This window comes from Cadophora gregata, assembly GCF_030347475.1.
Source record: "Cadophora gregata isolate MNR1 chromosome Unknown scaffold_11, whole genome shotgun sequence".
NCBI lineage: Eukaryota > Fungi > Ascomycota > Leotiomycetes > Helotiales > Ploettnerulaceae > Cadophora > Cadophora gregata.
The window spans coordinates 220,669-233,940 of record NW_026695934.1 but is presented as its reverse complement, the minus strand read 5'-3'; the positions used below and the strand labels follow the sequence as shown (position 1 = coordinate 233,940).

At 47.9% G+C, this 13,272-nt stretch overlaps 3 protein-coding genes across 4 annotated transcripts; 1 reads left to right on the top strand and 2 right to left on the bottom strand.

Annotated features, from left to right (window-relative positions):
- Positions 1–774: 774 nt before the first annotated feature.
- Positions 775–4,983, bottom strand: RAD16 (DNA repair protein rad16). The gene is made up of 4 exons (XM_058495427.1): positions 4,559–4,983; positions 2,620–4,430; positions 1,860–2,571; positions 775–1,810 (listed from the first exon to the last, which is right to left on the bottom strand). Exons 1-4 carry the CDS (start codon positions 4,644–4,646, stop codon positions 1,155–1,157), a joined length of 3,267 nt encoding a protein of 1,088 aa, XP_058354155.1. The 5' UTR covers positions 4,647–4,983; the 3' UTR covers positions 775–1,154.
- Positions 4,984–6,726: 1,743 nt separating this feature from the next.
- Positions 6,727–8,347, top strand: ONS95_002183 (uncharacterized protein). The gene is made up of 4 exons (XM_058495426.1): positions 6,727–7,117; positions 7,247–7,436; positions 7,579–8,096; positions 8,185–8,347. Exons 1-4 carry the CDS (start codon positions 6,935–6,937, stop codon positions 8,254–8,256), a joined length of 963 nt encoding a protein of 320 aa, XP_058354154.1. The 5' UTR covers positions 6,727–6,934; the 3' UTR covers positions 8,257–8,347.
- Positions 8,348–9,605: 1,258 nt separating this feature from the next.
- Positions 9,606–13,094, bottom strand: ONS95_002182 (uncharacterized protein). Of its 2 annotated transcripts, XM_058495424.1 has the most exons (10): positions 12,766–13,094; positions 12,395–12,713; positions 12,165–12,344; positions 11,963–12,120; positions 11,540–11,915; positions 11,406–11,494; positions 11,192–11,320; positions 10,820–11,097; positions 10,447–10,769; positions 9,606–10,400 (listed from the first exon to the last, which is right to left on the bottom strand). In XM_058495424.1, the coding sequence occupies exons 1-10, from the start codon at positions 12,922–12,924 to the stop codon at positions 9,829–9,831; spliced, it is 2,583 nt and encodes an 860-aa protein (XP_058354152.1). In that variant the 5' UTR covers positions 12,925–13,094; the 3' UTR covers positions 9,606–9,828. The 2 variants fall into 2 exon arrangements, with proteins under 2 accessions (XP_058354152.1, XP_058354153.1); XM_058495425.1 differs by having other exon boundaries at positions 9,616–10,400; positions 12,395–12,787.
- Positions 13,095–13,272: the final 178 nt, after the last annotated feature.

Below are 13,272 nucleotides of genomic sequence, written 5' to 3'. Positions count from 1 at the left end.
ATCCGGGACCTGATTGCGGAGTTGGTTGAGAACTTAATAAGATTTGGAATGAAAAATTATAGACATATGATTATCGATGTCCTTTCAATTGCGACTCGAAGCAGTATTTAAGCTTATCACTGCATAATGATTTTGATGTTGGTAGTGGTGTAATACGTACATCAACTCACACATCAAGCATAGCGTGATGCGCGGCAAGGCTGAACCGTCCCGCAAAGCTTACGCGCATTCAAGGCAGCAAGATTTCAGATACGAGCATCCTACTCGTCGAGCCATCCACTTCACGCATTCAGCTCCGAGCTAGGCTTGTGTGTTTGGCAGGAATGCGATGACGATGCGAGCCAATTATCAGTATTCACGCATACATGGACCAGTGAAGATGGGGATGAGGATGCAGGGTAGGAGATGGAGATGGGGGTGACAGGCGAAGCTTACCCCGCTGTTCACGTGACTCGTTTATTTGTTTTGTTTTGGCTTAACACTGCCGACCCTCGCTTCGTAGACATAGACGAGGTGAGAGACGAGATATATAATTGCGCACATTCTGACCAAGTAATCACACGTCTTATACAGCATACATAACCCACCTACGAAGTATAAGTAGCCTGTACATATACATATACCTACTCACTCTTTACATGATTACTCCATCTCTATATAAGCTTGCAAGTATGCCGGCGCCCCTTCTAGATCTCAAATTGCCGTAACAAATGATTATTCTATACCACAATCGAAAAGACTCAAAGTTAAAATTCAGAAGATAGAAATTTGATTATTTGCTTCAACTAGCTACCTAGGTATATCTAAAACTGGCATCTGGCATCAGGTATCTGGTACCCGCGGACACGATTCAACACGACTCGGGCAAAACACTCCCTCGACTGCGGGAACAGAACCACTACCACATTACAAGCCACGCAGACCAGTTAATATCATGCCAGAACACCACCCCAGCCCCCTAAGAGAGGCTCGATTGCATCCATGTATATAAGCAGAGGTATTCCCAAACGCTAACCCAACGCCCGCCTGAATTCAAATCGGAATATCAAATATGTGCGTTCTCTTGTATCGTAAAAACTAAGAAAAAGTAGCATGAGAAGAATGTAGGCAATTCTCCATGCAGAACAAGCAATGCAGGTCATACAGAACAGCGTTCAAGAGCCGCGGAACAAGAACTGCATATCTTCAGGCGTCAAACTCTCCATAGCCTTCTTATCAGAATTGATAGTAGAGTTGATCATGTTAGCCTTCTTCTCTTGGAGGAGGACCATACGAGACTCGACGGAATCCTCGATGCAGAGACGGGTGATCTGACATGGGCGGCCTTGACCGATACGATGGCAGCGATCGGCGCTCTGCCACTCTGCAGCTGGGTTCCACCAGGGGTCGACGATGAAGACCTTGGAGGCTTCGGTAAGATTGAGGGCAACACCGCCAGCCTTGAGGGAGACGAGGAAGCATTCAACCTTGACATCGGTCTTGAAGTGGTTGATGGAAGCCTGGCGCTGGGCGGGGGTCATTGAACCATCAAGCATTACTGTTGTGATACCGGCACGACGAAGACGCCATTCAACCAACTGGAGCATGGTGGTGAATTGAGAAAAGATAATACTCTTGTGAGACATATTCTTGGATCTCAACTCGTGCAAGTCGTGAACCAGAGTCTCGATCTTAGAGCTTGAAGTCCAGTTCTCCATCTTGATGCGGTTGATGATGGAAGACTTCTTAACTTGGGTATCGTCCTGCTCGATATCGGGCTGTTCAAGGTCGATTGCGAGAGCAATGTGGCATTGAGGGCAGTCAGGGGTGTCTATCATCGAGTCAGTAATGAGAAGAACAGAATGGAAGAAAAAACATACCAGAAGAAGCCATGTAGCTCTTAGCACACGCACGACAGAAGTCATGCTTGCATGTAGATCTGATAGCCTCCTCTGCCGTCTCGTCACAGATGCAGCAAACGATGATATTCTGACCACCATCACCATGCTTCTTAAGGATCAGATCAGGGTGATCGGCAACTTGTCGCATTTGCATGATCAATCCGAAAACATTCGCATAGTTGTTGAGCAAGACACCCTGGGCAACATAGGTCTCGAACTTGCGAGTTCCGCTGTTCATGATACTGCTCGCGAAGTCGTTCTCTTCCTCACCAAAGAATTGGCGGTCAACATAGATCTCCTTAGCAGGAAGCTCCATGGCGGAAGAGTGATCTTTCTTGACACGACGAAGCATGAACCGGCCGGTGAGAATGCCGAGCTTACGGAAGGCCTCCTTACCCGGACCTGCATTGCCAAATGTTTGAATAGGGTTGAGGAGCTCCTGATTGAATACAGAAAGATGGCCCATGCTGTGGTGGCCGCAGCTAGTACATTTGTTGTGTTCATCCATGTCCCAGTTCATGACTGAACATGGGCATTGTCTGCAGAAATAACATGCGAATGGACGAATGTCGAGGAAACGGACCAGAGAGAAGAATTCACCAATGCGGTTTTGCAATGGGGTTCCAGACAAGCACCACTTGTGATTAGCCTTGAGAGCAAAGCAAGCCTTCGCAGATCCAGTGGTTCGCGTCTACACACTGTCAGTATAATCCATGTGCTTGGGTATGGGAAAAAAAACCTTGATGCTGTGAGCTTCGTCAAGGATGACACGATGAAAGTGGATCATGTGCATCAAACTCTTCTCCTTAATTAATTGACCCTTGCGCTTGAACCCCTTCTCCTGCTTTCTATACATAGCTTCGAGAGTATTGTAAGACATGAGAATAACGTCATACTTCATCAACTTATCGTAGGTCATGGTCTTGACGAGAGAATTGGTACCATGCCAGATGAAGGTCTTCAGAGTCCCGTCGGTGTAGTCCTTGATCTCCTGTTGCCACTGCATAATAGCTACAGGGGGAATCAAGACAAGTGAAGGTGACTTGGCTGGCCAATCTGACATAACGAGCGAGACAGCTTGAATAGTCTTACCCATTCCCATCTCATCTCCCAAGAGACCGCCGGCCCATTCGGTCTTCTCCATCGCCTTCATCCAAGCTACTCCTTGCAATTGGAAGGGCTTGAGTTCACGGGTAATGTTCTTTGGTTGTTCCATGGTGACATCTCCAATCTTAGGAAGCTTCTCAAGATCCTGCCACATAGTGAGCAAGTCTGGGTGATGATGCTCAAGCTTGGCTCTGGCCTTTCTCTCTTTGGGCGTTGAACCAATTCCCGCAGCCTCTAGTTCACGGACGCGAGCAGCGATACTAATGCGCATGCCACGATCATTACCAGTACCAGTACCAGAGTCGGAAGCGGAGTCAGCATCGACCTCATCTGAGTCAAGACCGATGCCATCAAAGTCAGTGAACTCACTCTCAATGTTCTCGAGATCCGAAAGTGCAGAACTAGGAGTCGAAGCCTTGGTTCCGCTACCCTTCTGTGTTGAAGGACTGGCGGCAGCCCTGGAGTTCGAAGCCGGAAGTGAGCGCCGTCCACGGCCCTTGGGTGGTGCTGAAGGTGTCTTTGGGGCGCGCTTGGCGGCAGACTTAGAAGCACTAGCACGCGAAGCAGACTTGTACTTGGACCGAGAGATTGGAATATCAGAGTCTTCAGAATCATCGATCTCCATGAAATCCTCCGATTCCTCCGAGTCGTCGATTGTGACAGCCCCCTTGAAGGACTTGGAGCTCGAAAACGTAACGATATTCTTGCCCTTGGCACCAAGTACGATCTTAGGACGCTTAGCCTGGCGAGAAGATGAGATGTCGAAATCATCATCCTCTTCATCGTCCTCCTCGTCATCCTCCTCATCTTCAAAGTCGGACGCAGAGTCAGCCTTTGGAAGAATCTTGCGGACTTTGCGTGAAGCACGGCGGGAAACAATCTCATCATCGTCCTCGTCTTCATGCATAGCCATCGAAACAGCAGCAGCATCTTCTTGTGCTTGAAGAGCGCGAGCCAATTGAGCATCAGGGCTATCATCTTCATCGGCATCCTCCTCATCATACGAATCAGCCACTCTCTTGCGCTTGTTGTTTGTAGTATTCATAGAGAACTGGCTGTTTCGAAGAGCAGCAGCTCGAGCAACAGCGTTGACAGCTGGAGTAGAAGCCTCGCCTGTCATAGTTGCTGGACGACGACCTCGCTTGTTTGTAGAAGCCTTCTCGAGAGCAGGAGTAGGGGCCGCGCTGGTAGCAGGTGTAGAGTATCCACTTCCTTCGTGAGACTCGACAGAGGTTGAGATAGACGACAAGGAGTCTCTACCCATGACATCCTTTTTATCCTTCTTGGACCCCGCGAAGTATCGACTAACGGCGTGAAGGGGTGGGAAGTCAGAAGCAGAATCATCTTCTTCCTCCTCATCGTCGTCATTGAATGTGGTGGAGTTGACTTTGGTATTGATTGGGAGGGTTTTGGCAGATTCGAAACGTGCGGAACGTCTAGTGGCTGCCCCCAGATTGTTAGCACCAGCTTCGAAAGTGGAGTCTTAGCGAGAAATTCGAGGAGTAACAAGGCAGGAAGCGCAGGAAACACAGCAGAGAGGGGTAAGTATGCTATATTATGCTAGAACTTACAGGAACCTCTCGAAGTTGCGGGAGTGACAGCAGGACTGGCAGCAGACAAGCTGTCCACCTTACGAGGTCTGCCTCTCTTGGGAGGCATCTCGACTCAGCAACTCGAGTTGGACAAGCTGCAGATGGCAAAGCGTGTCTAGGACAACGGTAGAACCAGGTACAATGCCTTCATGCGATGTAGCCGAAAGCAAACAAGATCAATTGTTGCTTCCACAGCTGGAAGACGTGAAGGTGGGTCGCAGAGCGGGTGCATGCACTGATTGCAAGGATCGCAGTCCCTTATCAAGGAATCCGCAATTGAGAGGAATGCAATACGAGTTATAGATCGTGGTATGAAAGAGGAGAAGAATTACAACATCGTAGGGTGCAGATATACCTCGAGAGACGATGAAGGTGGTGTTGTCGTTGATGGGAAGAAGAGAAGGGGACGGAGATTCACAACTCAAGAGGAGGGAGAGAAAGGTGAGGCAGCAACGCCGCCACTGTGGAAAATCCCATTAACGCGTTCGCGTGAGCACGTGAATCTCAAGATGGTGATTGGTGAGGAATCGCACCCGAGTGGATCTGCAGAGCGCTATCTCTTATCGATTGGCCCCTGGTCCTCAGCGCGGATGAACGTGTCGCCGCAGCCCATTCCTTTCCCCTGAATCTCTTAGGAAAAAGGAAAATGATCATCAAAACGTGAAGAGTTTCATTAGACGCGACGAATTGTGGCGAAAAGGAAGAAGTCCTTCTTGGTACAGCACAATTTTGTCATTACTCCATTTCTTTTAAAAGCCCCTAATTTTGAAGTATTGAGGATGAAGCAGCAGGGTTAAGCCCAGATCCAGAATAGAAGTCCTTTCCAGCCCTTTCTGGGCATCTCCTGTCTCTGCTCTGTTACATGGTGCACTTTTGTCTATGAAAGTTCAATTGACTGAGCTAACAATTCCTTTGTATCGTAACAATTCTTCCTGTATTTCCAAGAAAGTATTTATTGGATTGGTTCCACTAATATCAGGAGCCATCGGGGACAAGGACCTGTGGAGTCCCACATATCATCCGGTCAATACTCACCTCCTTTGGCAACAAACCACTTCATGTCCGCATCTCCAGAGAGAAAGAAGATGTACCCACTCATTGCTTCCCACTTATGTTGCTGCTTCACAATTATAGCATCTGCCCCTGAAGCACGAATGCGTGATGAGTGTTTATTGCCGCTTGTCCGGTAAGTAGGTCAGCGAGCATAGAACCGACTGCTCTCCTCCTCGGGGTTCTCTTCAAACTATTCCTCTCCAGAAAGGAATAAAGGGAAACTATTTCCACCATCCTGCCAATACCCTGGAGGAGATACCTGATAAAGCTCCGTCCACGGGATTGATTGGCATCTCGTCAGCATCTCCTGCTTCACGAATTCTCTGCACACCATTCTCAATTAGCTTGTATTTCACAGGGTAAATCCGAAGGCAATAGATGAAAGAATAGTTTGATCATTCCTCTCTCCTTCCTCCTCTTCATCTTCTTCCACCCTATTAAGTCACTCAATGAAAATGGACCATGGCGAGACCCGTGCAAGATGCACGAGAACAAACCACACCTGTACGTCGGAGATACGTACTTCCTGCACCACAACACCACGTCTTCACACCAACCAATAACCGCTCACCCTACGTATTCGTACCAGCGCACCAACACAATAATCCCCACGATTCCCAAGCAGGTACCGCACCTTAAGCACAAGCACAAGCAGGTCCAACAACGCACTACTAAGTTACTTGCAGTCCTGCACAAGGCAGTGCGCCACCTTCCCCTTTCGCCTCAAGCGAGCCAATCATTTTCCTCGCAGCGTATACGTATCTTCGCCCTCAATCAATCCTTAGTAATAACCAAACAGACTACAAACACACTACCTTGTTGTCCAACCTCGCTAGAATTAACTCCGCGATGCATATTGGGGATTTGGCTGAAAAATACTGGTTCTTTTTCAGGCTTCTTCGCTTCGGGAGCGGGCTTTCGGCCTGTGGGGTTGAGGACCGAGCTGCGAGCGAGCTAGCTTGGCAGGCGGCCAGGGTCGAGACAACTAAGCGATGTGTTTACCAAGCTGCTGAGCTAATGTGTGAAGATGCGTTAGACGATATGCTATCATGTCATTCATGAATGGGGTACATGGACTTTTAGGCAGAAGTGATATTGGGTTGGGAGAGCGAATATATATAAAGCTGGACAAGGACCTCCTCAATTGCTTTCTGAACATTCATCTCCAGCAATTCGATTGCCCCTCGTCCATCAATCAAACAATCATCTTCAGCTTCTGCAGAACTACTCCAAACACAAAATACAGACAAAATCAACATTATACAAATACCCCAAGTCCAAGACAACCGCTCCTCCATCAGAATGTCCTCACCAAAGAAAATCATCGCCATCATCGGCGCAACAGGAGGTCAAGGCGGTTCCGTCGCCAACACCCTCCTCTCCGACCCCAAAATGACATCCGAATGGTCAATCCGCGGCATCACCCGCGATGCATCAAAGGAATCCTCCAAGAAACTCGCCAGTCGAGGCGTTGAAGTCGTCACTGTAAGTCCAGTCCCTGCACCTCTCTTTTCGCTTTCCTGTCCCTTCCATACAAAACCCTACTACATCACCTCAAACATACAGCAATAATGGACAGTAATATAAACTGACAATGTCAACTCAACTCCATAGGCCGATCTCAACTCCAAAGAAAGCCTCCTCGCAGCATTCAAAGACGCCTACGCCGTTTTCGCCGTAACAAACTACTGGGAAACACTCGATCACAACCTCGAGATCCAGCAAGGGAAGAACCTCGCCGACGCCGCGCTTGAATCCGGCGTCCAGCACTACATCTGGAGTTCTCTCTTAAACGTCAACGAACGTACGTCTCTCCTCTTCTCTCCTGCCCTCTCCCCTTCCCAGCTCATACCTACAACTCCAACTCCCTCTCACCTATACACCCACGCACATGCAAATCAAACCAACCCAGAATCTCGCTAACCATCCTCTTTCCACCCCTTCAGTAACACACGGCAAACTCCCCCACGTCCACCACTTCGACTCCAAAGCCCACATCGAATCCTACATCCGCACCACCCCCCTCCCAACCACCTTCCTCCTCCCCGGCTTCTACATGTCCAACCTCCCCGGGCAATCCCTCCGCCCCTCACCCTACCCCCCCAACCCCTACACCCTCAGCATGCCCGTCCCCTCATCCACCCCCGTCCCTCTCCTCGCACCCCTCTCCGACACCGGGAAATTCCTCAAAGGGATTCTCCTCAACCGGTTCACCACGCTCGGGAAGCGCGTCCTAGCAGCTACGAAATACTATACTTTTGATGAGCTGCTGGAAGGGTTTAAGAATGTGTTTCCCGAGGCGGGAAAGGATGCGGGTTATTATGAGGTGGATAGGGAGACGTATTTGGGGTGGATGAAGGGCGCGGGACTGCCGGATTTTGCGGGAGTGGAGTTGTGGGAGAATATGAGGTTGCTGGCTGAAGGGGGGTATTATGGTGGGGAGGGGTTGGAGTGGAGTCTTTCGGTGAGTTGTGTTGATTTTGATTCTTATTTTGATTCTGATGCAAAATTTGGAGGAGAGCATGGATTGTGCTGACTGTTTCCAAAATTAGCTTGTTGATGAGCCCTTGACGACATGGGAAGAATATATCAAGAGTTCTGAGGCATTTAAAGACTTGAAGTAATCCCCAAACGAGATGGGAAGAGTTGTAAATACCTCAGAATCCCTCAAATATCTTAAATAACAGCTTCCTTCCTAAAATTCCTCAGCTCAACTCTGTCAAAATCTCCATCTCCTCCGTTCCTCTGATCGTGGTCCAAGCTTATACAAGATACCTATCTCCCATATCCCCCCAAACTGCCATTCACCCACTCTTGTAGGGTGTATTTTTGAAGCGAGGTACTGAAAGTTTTAAAATCTTCTCTGCTGTACATACGGTATCTTTAATCCTTATAAAAAAGTGTGTTCTAAACAGCACTTTAAGGGATGAACCCAACCCCGTCTTTCCCCTTCCAAAAGTTCCTCCCTTCCCCCCTTCCTCACAACATCACCTTTCCTTCCCTCGTCCTCTCTCTTCCTCCACAAAACAACAGGCACACCCTCAAGTCTCACTTTTCTCCAACAAATCAGTCAACCACAGAAATACACACTAGAAGTTTTCTTTCGTTTCCTTGGGCCTTTTCTTAACTCTCCTTTCCCCTCCCCTCAGCCCCTACATACTAGATCAATCTCCACATCCCCAGCAGCTCTTCAGTGCGTTTATGCTATCCTGTACTGTACTATGCTGTACCCCAGCGCGAAAATGCAAGGCAAGGCAAGGCAAGGCAAGAAAGATATTCTTGTAAAGAAAAAAAAACAAAGTGAACTAGTATGAGAAGTAGAAGTAAAAGTAAAAGTAAAAGCATAATTAAATATAAAAGTAAGAAGTAAGAAGTAAGAAGTAGTGGAGATATAGAGAGTATAGTCGAGATAAGATAAAATAAGATGAATCGAATCGAACCCGCTGATCCTATTGAGCGAGACGGACTTCAAGCGAATAAAAATATATATGTATATCTAAACAGAAGAGGGCAAAAGAAAAAAAAAAAACAGAGTATTAACCCTATTAAACAAGAAGAGAGAGAGAAAGAGAGAGAGAGAGAGAGAGAGAGAGAGAGAGAGAGAGAGAGAGAGAAAGCAAGTCTTTCTAGCACGCTAAAACATAAATCGGTATTTCGCTTCAGCATACCCCCAGGAAAGGCGATGAATTGTATAGTACGGCAGATCTAGATGTGGAGTGTTCATTAGTGGGAGGGGGAGCTAGGGAAATAAGCATAAATAGTTTTAGTGTAACTCTGAATCTTTAGTGTGTTTTTATTTTTCACCTAGATAGGAAGAATCAAGAAAGACGACAGGGAGTGAGGAATGGGGTGTAACTGGGATATTATGTTATGTTAGTATCATAACTGACAACGCTAAGAACACAACACTTAAAGGAAAGGAGAGGAATGGAGAGGAAGCCGAGCCAAGCAACAGTTCTCGAAACATTGCTCTGTGATTTCTTGATTCGTCAAGGTGTATTTCATTGTATTGCCTACATGGTAAGACAAACCAGGTTGATTACCCACCGCACCTGCACCTGCACCACACCAAACCAGTCGGTCTACTCCGCCACAAGCAAGTAAACACAGCAACCAGCAACCAGCTGGACACATGGCCATCACACAACCGCAACCCGACCCCAGCCCAGCCAGCAGCTCAACAACCAAAACTACCATCAAATCCCCTCCCCTTCCCCCCTAGGCCTAGGATTCTCCCTAATCTCCCTAACCGCCTGCCTGACCGCAGCATTCTTCTCAAAACTCAAATGCACCAAATCCACCACCTCATCGACCGTAAAATAAAGACTCAAATCACTCTCAAACCAAAGGAACCTAACATCCTTCAGATTACTCTGCAGCACCTCACTCAGGAACTTCATCTTCATCCACTTATCCGCAAACTGCCAAGTCAGCGGGATAGCTTCCGTACCATTAGTAGTGCTGGGTTTATTGCTGCTAGGATGGGCTTGTTTGGGGATGAATAAGTCGTCGAGGGATTCGACGCGGGAGATTATGGTTGCGGTGCGTTCTGCTTCATCGACGCCGATGTCTGACAGGTCGAAGACGTCGGTGATGAGTTTGGAGGCGACGGCGTTGACGAGAGAGCCGATTGCGGATGCCCAGGCTGAGTACGAGAGGATCTTCTCCCAGAGTGCTGCTTGAGTGCGGATGTGCTTGATGACGATTTTGATGGCCTCTTCGAGTGAATCGTTCATCTGGTCATCTTGTTGGAAGAAGTTTTGGACACCTGTTGGGATTAGTTTTGTTACTTGAGGAGGGTAAGAGACACGTACCGCCAAGTAAATCATTGATGATGGTGCGCTGGGCGTTCAGTTCATTTGTGTATGCTCGTTTACCGAAGCTCACCAGGACTTTTGTCTCGGGCTCCAGCTTCACGAGATTGTATGCTCTTGGTGGAATATCTTCACGACTTTTCCATTCAGTGAGGAATTGCTGAAATCGTTCTGATAACCACATGGCATCATTGTAGAGATACATGTTCCCACCTGGTTCGAGAGAGTAGTAGTAGGGGGAGATCGCTCGATACATTGCTAGAATCAAAGTTGGAAGTCCAAATAAGCTAGGGGCAGCTGGTGTAACTGGTATGTGCTCATTTCTACATGGATTAGTACATGAGTAGAGCACAATAGGATAGATGCAACTTACTCTGGCTGCAATAAATGTGCCCCATCAGCGTATACTTGTTGAACAGTGTTATACACTGCTCGTGGCAAGGATGAAGTCCAGTATTTCTCTGAAAGGGTCATTTCGCGAGTCGATGGCGTTACGTGGTCGATAGGTTTCTCTGTGCTGACTGGAACTGGTGGTGATTCAGCTGCAACATCGGCATCGTTTGCATCATCGTCATCGCCCCAGCCCCAAGCATCTGCGGCATCATCAATCTGATCTGCATCTGTTGATGGAGTTGGGTTTGGACTGAAGACCTGTTTTGAATTAGACATTATGATTCCACTTAGGCGTGCTCATTTCAAGTCGACGAAAAGAGTACAGACAAAACTCCATCACGCGAAAACATACCTCAGTTGCACGACGCTCTTCATCCAAAGATCCCCGGTTTCTTGTTTCACCATTGGACTCATCTTTGGAGCTGGTATCGGGAGTGGGCTCTCCATCATCACTCCAAGCATCATCCCAATCATGTGTTGTCTGTAACTACATTAGCATTGACGTGGAACTATGCATAAATCGAGACAAGCGAGTTGAAGGAAATGAGCGGTTTGCTGTGACTTACAGTTGTGCCCGTAGCAGCAATATGGTTACCTTCATCCCTATCAACCATCCGAGTCTCGATTCTTTCGGCAATCTGAGGACTTCCAATCCCTACGCTATGTTAATCGAGTACAGGAATGAGGCGGATAGAATTACCCAGTGACAGCTGGTTACGAGTCCAGTCAAGAGTAGTCTCCCTCCTCTTTCCAAGCCAAATTTTTGGCGCATTTGATACCCAATCGTAGAAAGAATCAGCACCAGGCCACTTCAAGGCGTCAAGCTTCGCAGCAAGGTCAGCCACTAGGGCTAAAGCCTTCTGGTAGTCAACCATATCATTTAGTGAAGCAGGTACAGCTGTATCTAGCCAGACCTCCAGAATTCGAGTTGAGAGTACAGGCATCATCTTGTTGGCGAGCGGCTGAATAATCTCGGCAGGAATATTCTCGATGAGAAAATGTATAACTTTTTCAAGGTCAAGGAAGAGGGATTTTATCGTGCGATCCGCGTGGTCTTTACCCAGGAACAAAGAATTCTAAAGGGGTCAGCTGGCTGTTAACAAGGCTTGATGGTGATTTTCACCTCTTTGACTTGGATAGTGGGAATGGTTCCAGCTTGGAGATTGGTACGAGGCTTCAAGATCACCTCATCAAGATCTTCCCACAATTTCTTTGCGGCATCATCGAGCTCCTTGTATGCTTTCAGTCCAATGACCGCCTGACTTATGTCCGTCGTATCCCCTGGATTCATTAGTCAGATCAAGAAACGAAGCTTAAATTCATACCTTGGATTTCCCGATTTATCGTGATTTTAGCTTGTTCCCGGTCGATACTGATGAGAGTCTCCCAAACAGTTGAGAATTGCTCGCGTATGTGGACCCTTAGCTCAAAACACCTTGAATCTAGTAATCGCATCACTCGTGTAGTCTTCTCCAGCGGAATTTCTCCCAGACTCTTCCATGCGGCTACAACAGTCAGTCTATGCCCCTCCTACATCAAGCCTGAACCAACCCACCTTCGAGCATGTGAAGACCATCGATGATCTTTCTTTCACTTGCATATTCCTCTGCCTTATTCAAATTCTCATTGACACCTTGTAGAGACCGTAGCACCGTAAGTAGTTGGTTGTTGAAAGACACCTCCTTTGTGAGGAAATCTGCGTATGTCTCCTTCTCCTCTAATTCCTCTTTCCTCTCATCGTCGGCCTCTGCTTGTCGCACAATGCTGCTGGACAGTTGGCGAGCTCGTTGAATATCGTCTTGTATGGATTTCGCATGTTTGATCCAGAGGTCGACATCAGGAGCTGTCTCTCGACTTATTGCGCGGACCTCGTCCTGGTAGCTGATCAGCTTTGACAATGGTAGAAGCGGAGGCCATTTAACGTACCTCCAACTCAGCTTTGGCATTTTGTAAAACTACCAAAGCTGCAGATACCATAGGAGAGTCGACATAAGCGGCGGAAACTGCTTCCTCCTCTGGGAATGCGCCATTTGTAGAGAAATCTACCAGTACTTGCCCCAGATCCGCTTGAGTTGTTGAGGACATGCTGGCCAAATGGACTTGGAGAATAGGAGAGAAGCTTGAAAGCTTGCTGTATTGTGTCAGGAGAAATACGATATCATGTTATGTGACCACAGTCTCTAGGAAAGCTGGATTGCGAAGCTGTGAGAAGTATAGCAGCGAGCTGTCTATTTACTTTGGTAGCTCAAGATTTTGGACCAACCTTGTGTCCGAAGCCCATGACGCGGGTCGCGCCTGGGGCAGCTTGAACAGCAGCGGAGCGGAGCGGAGCGGAGTGGAGCGGAAGCACGATCTTGCCTCCGCCGTGGCCAAGACGCGGCTGCCCCCAATGACCGCATCCGGAAAACTCACCAATCACATCCTTCGCCCGCC

Coding starts and splice junctions, on each gene's coding strand:
- RAD16 (XM_058495427.1), bottom strand. CDS start 4,646: ATGCCTCCCAAGAGAGGCAGACCTCGTAAGGTGGACAGCTTGTCTGCT. Junction 2,572..2,619: donor ACGAAGCTCACAGCATCAAG/GTTTTTTTTCCC, acceptor GACAGTGTGTAG/ACGCGAACCACTGGATCTGC. Junction 1,811..1,859: donor GAGCTACATGGCTTCTTCTG/GTATGTTTTTTC, acceptor ACTCGATGATAG/ACACCCCTGACTGCCCTCAA.
- ONS95_002182 (XM_058495424.1), bottom strand. CDS start 12,924: ATGTCCTCAACAACTCAAGCGGATCTGGGGCAAGTACTGGTAGATTTC. Junction 11,916..11,962: donor CCACTATCCAAGTCAAAGAG/GTGAAAATCACC, acceptor TGACCCCTTTAG/AATTCTTTGTTCCTGGGTAA. Junction 11,321..11,405: donor TTGCTGCTACGGGCACAACT/GTAAGTCACAGC, acceptor ATGTAGTTACAG/ACAACACATGATTGGGATGA.
- ONS95_002183 (XM_058495426.1), top strand. CDS start 6,935: ATGTCCTCACCAAAGAAAATCATCGCCATCATCGGCGCAACAGGAGGT. Junction 7,118..7,246: donor GAGGCGTTGAAGTCGTCACT/GTAAGTCCAGTC, acceptor TCAACTCCATAG/GCCGATCTCAACTCCAAAGA. Junction 7,437..7,578: donor TCTCTTAAACGTCAACGAAC/GTACGTCTCTCC, acceptor CCACCCCTTCAG/TAACACACGGCAAACTCCCC.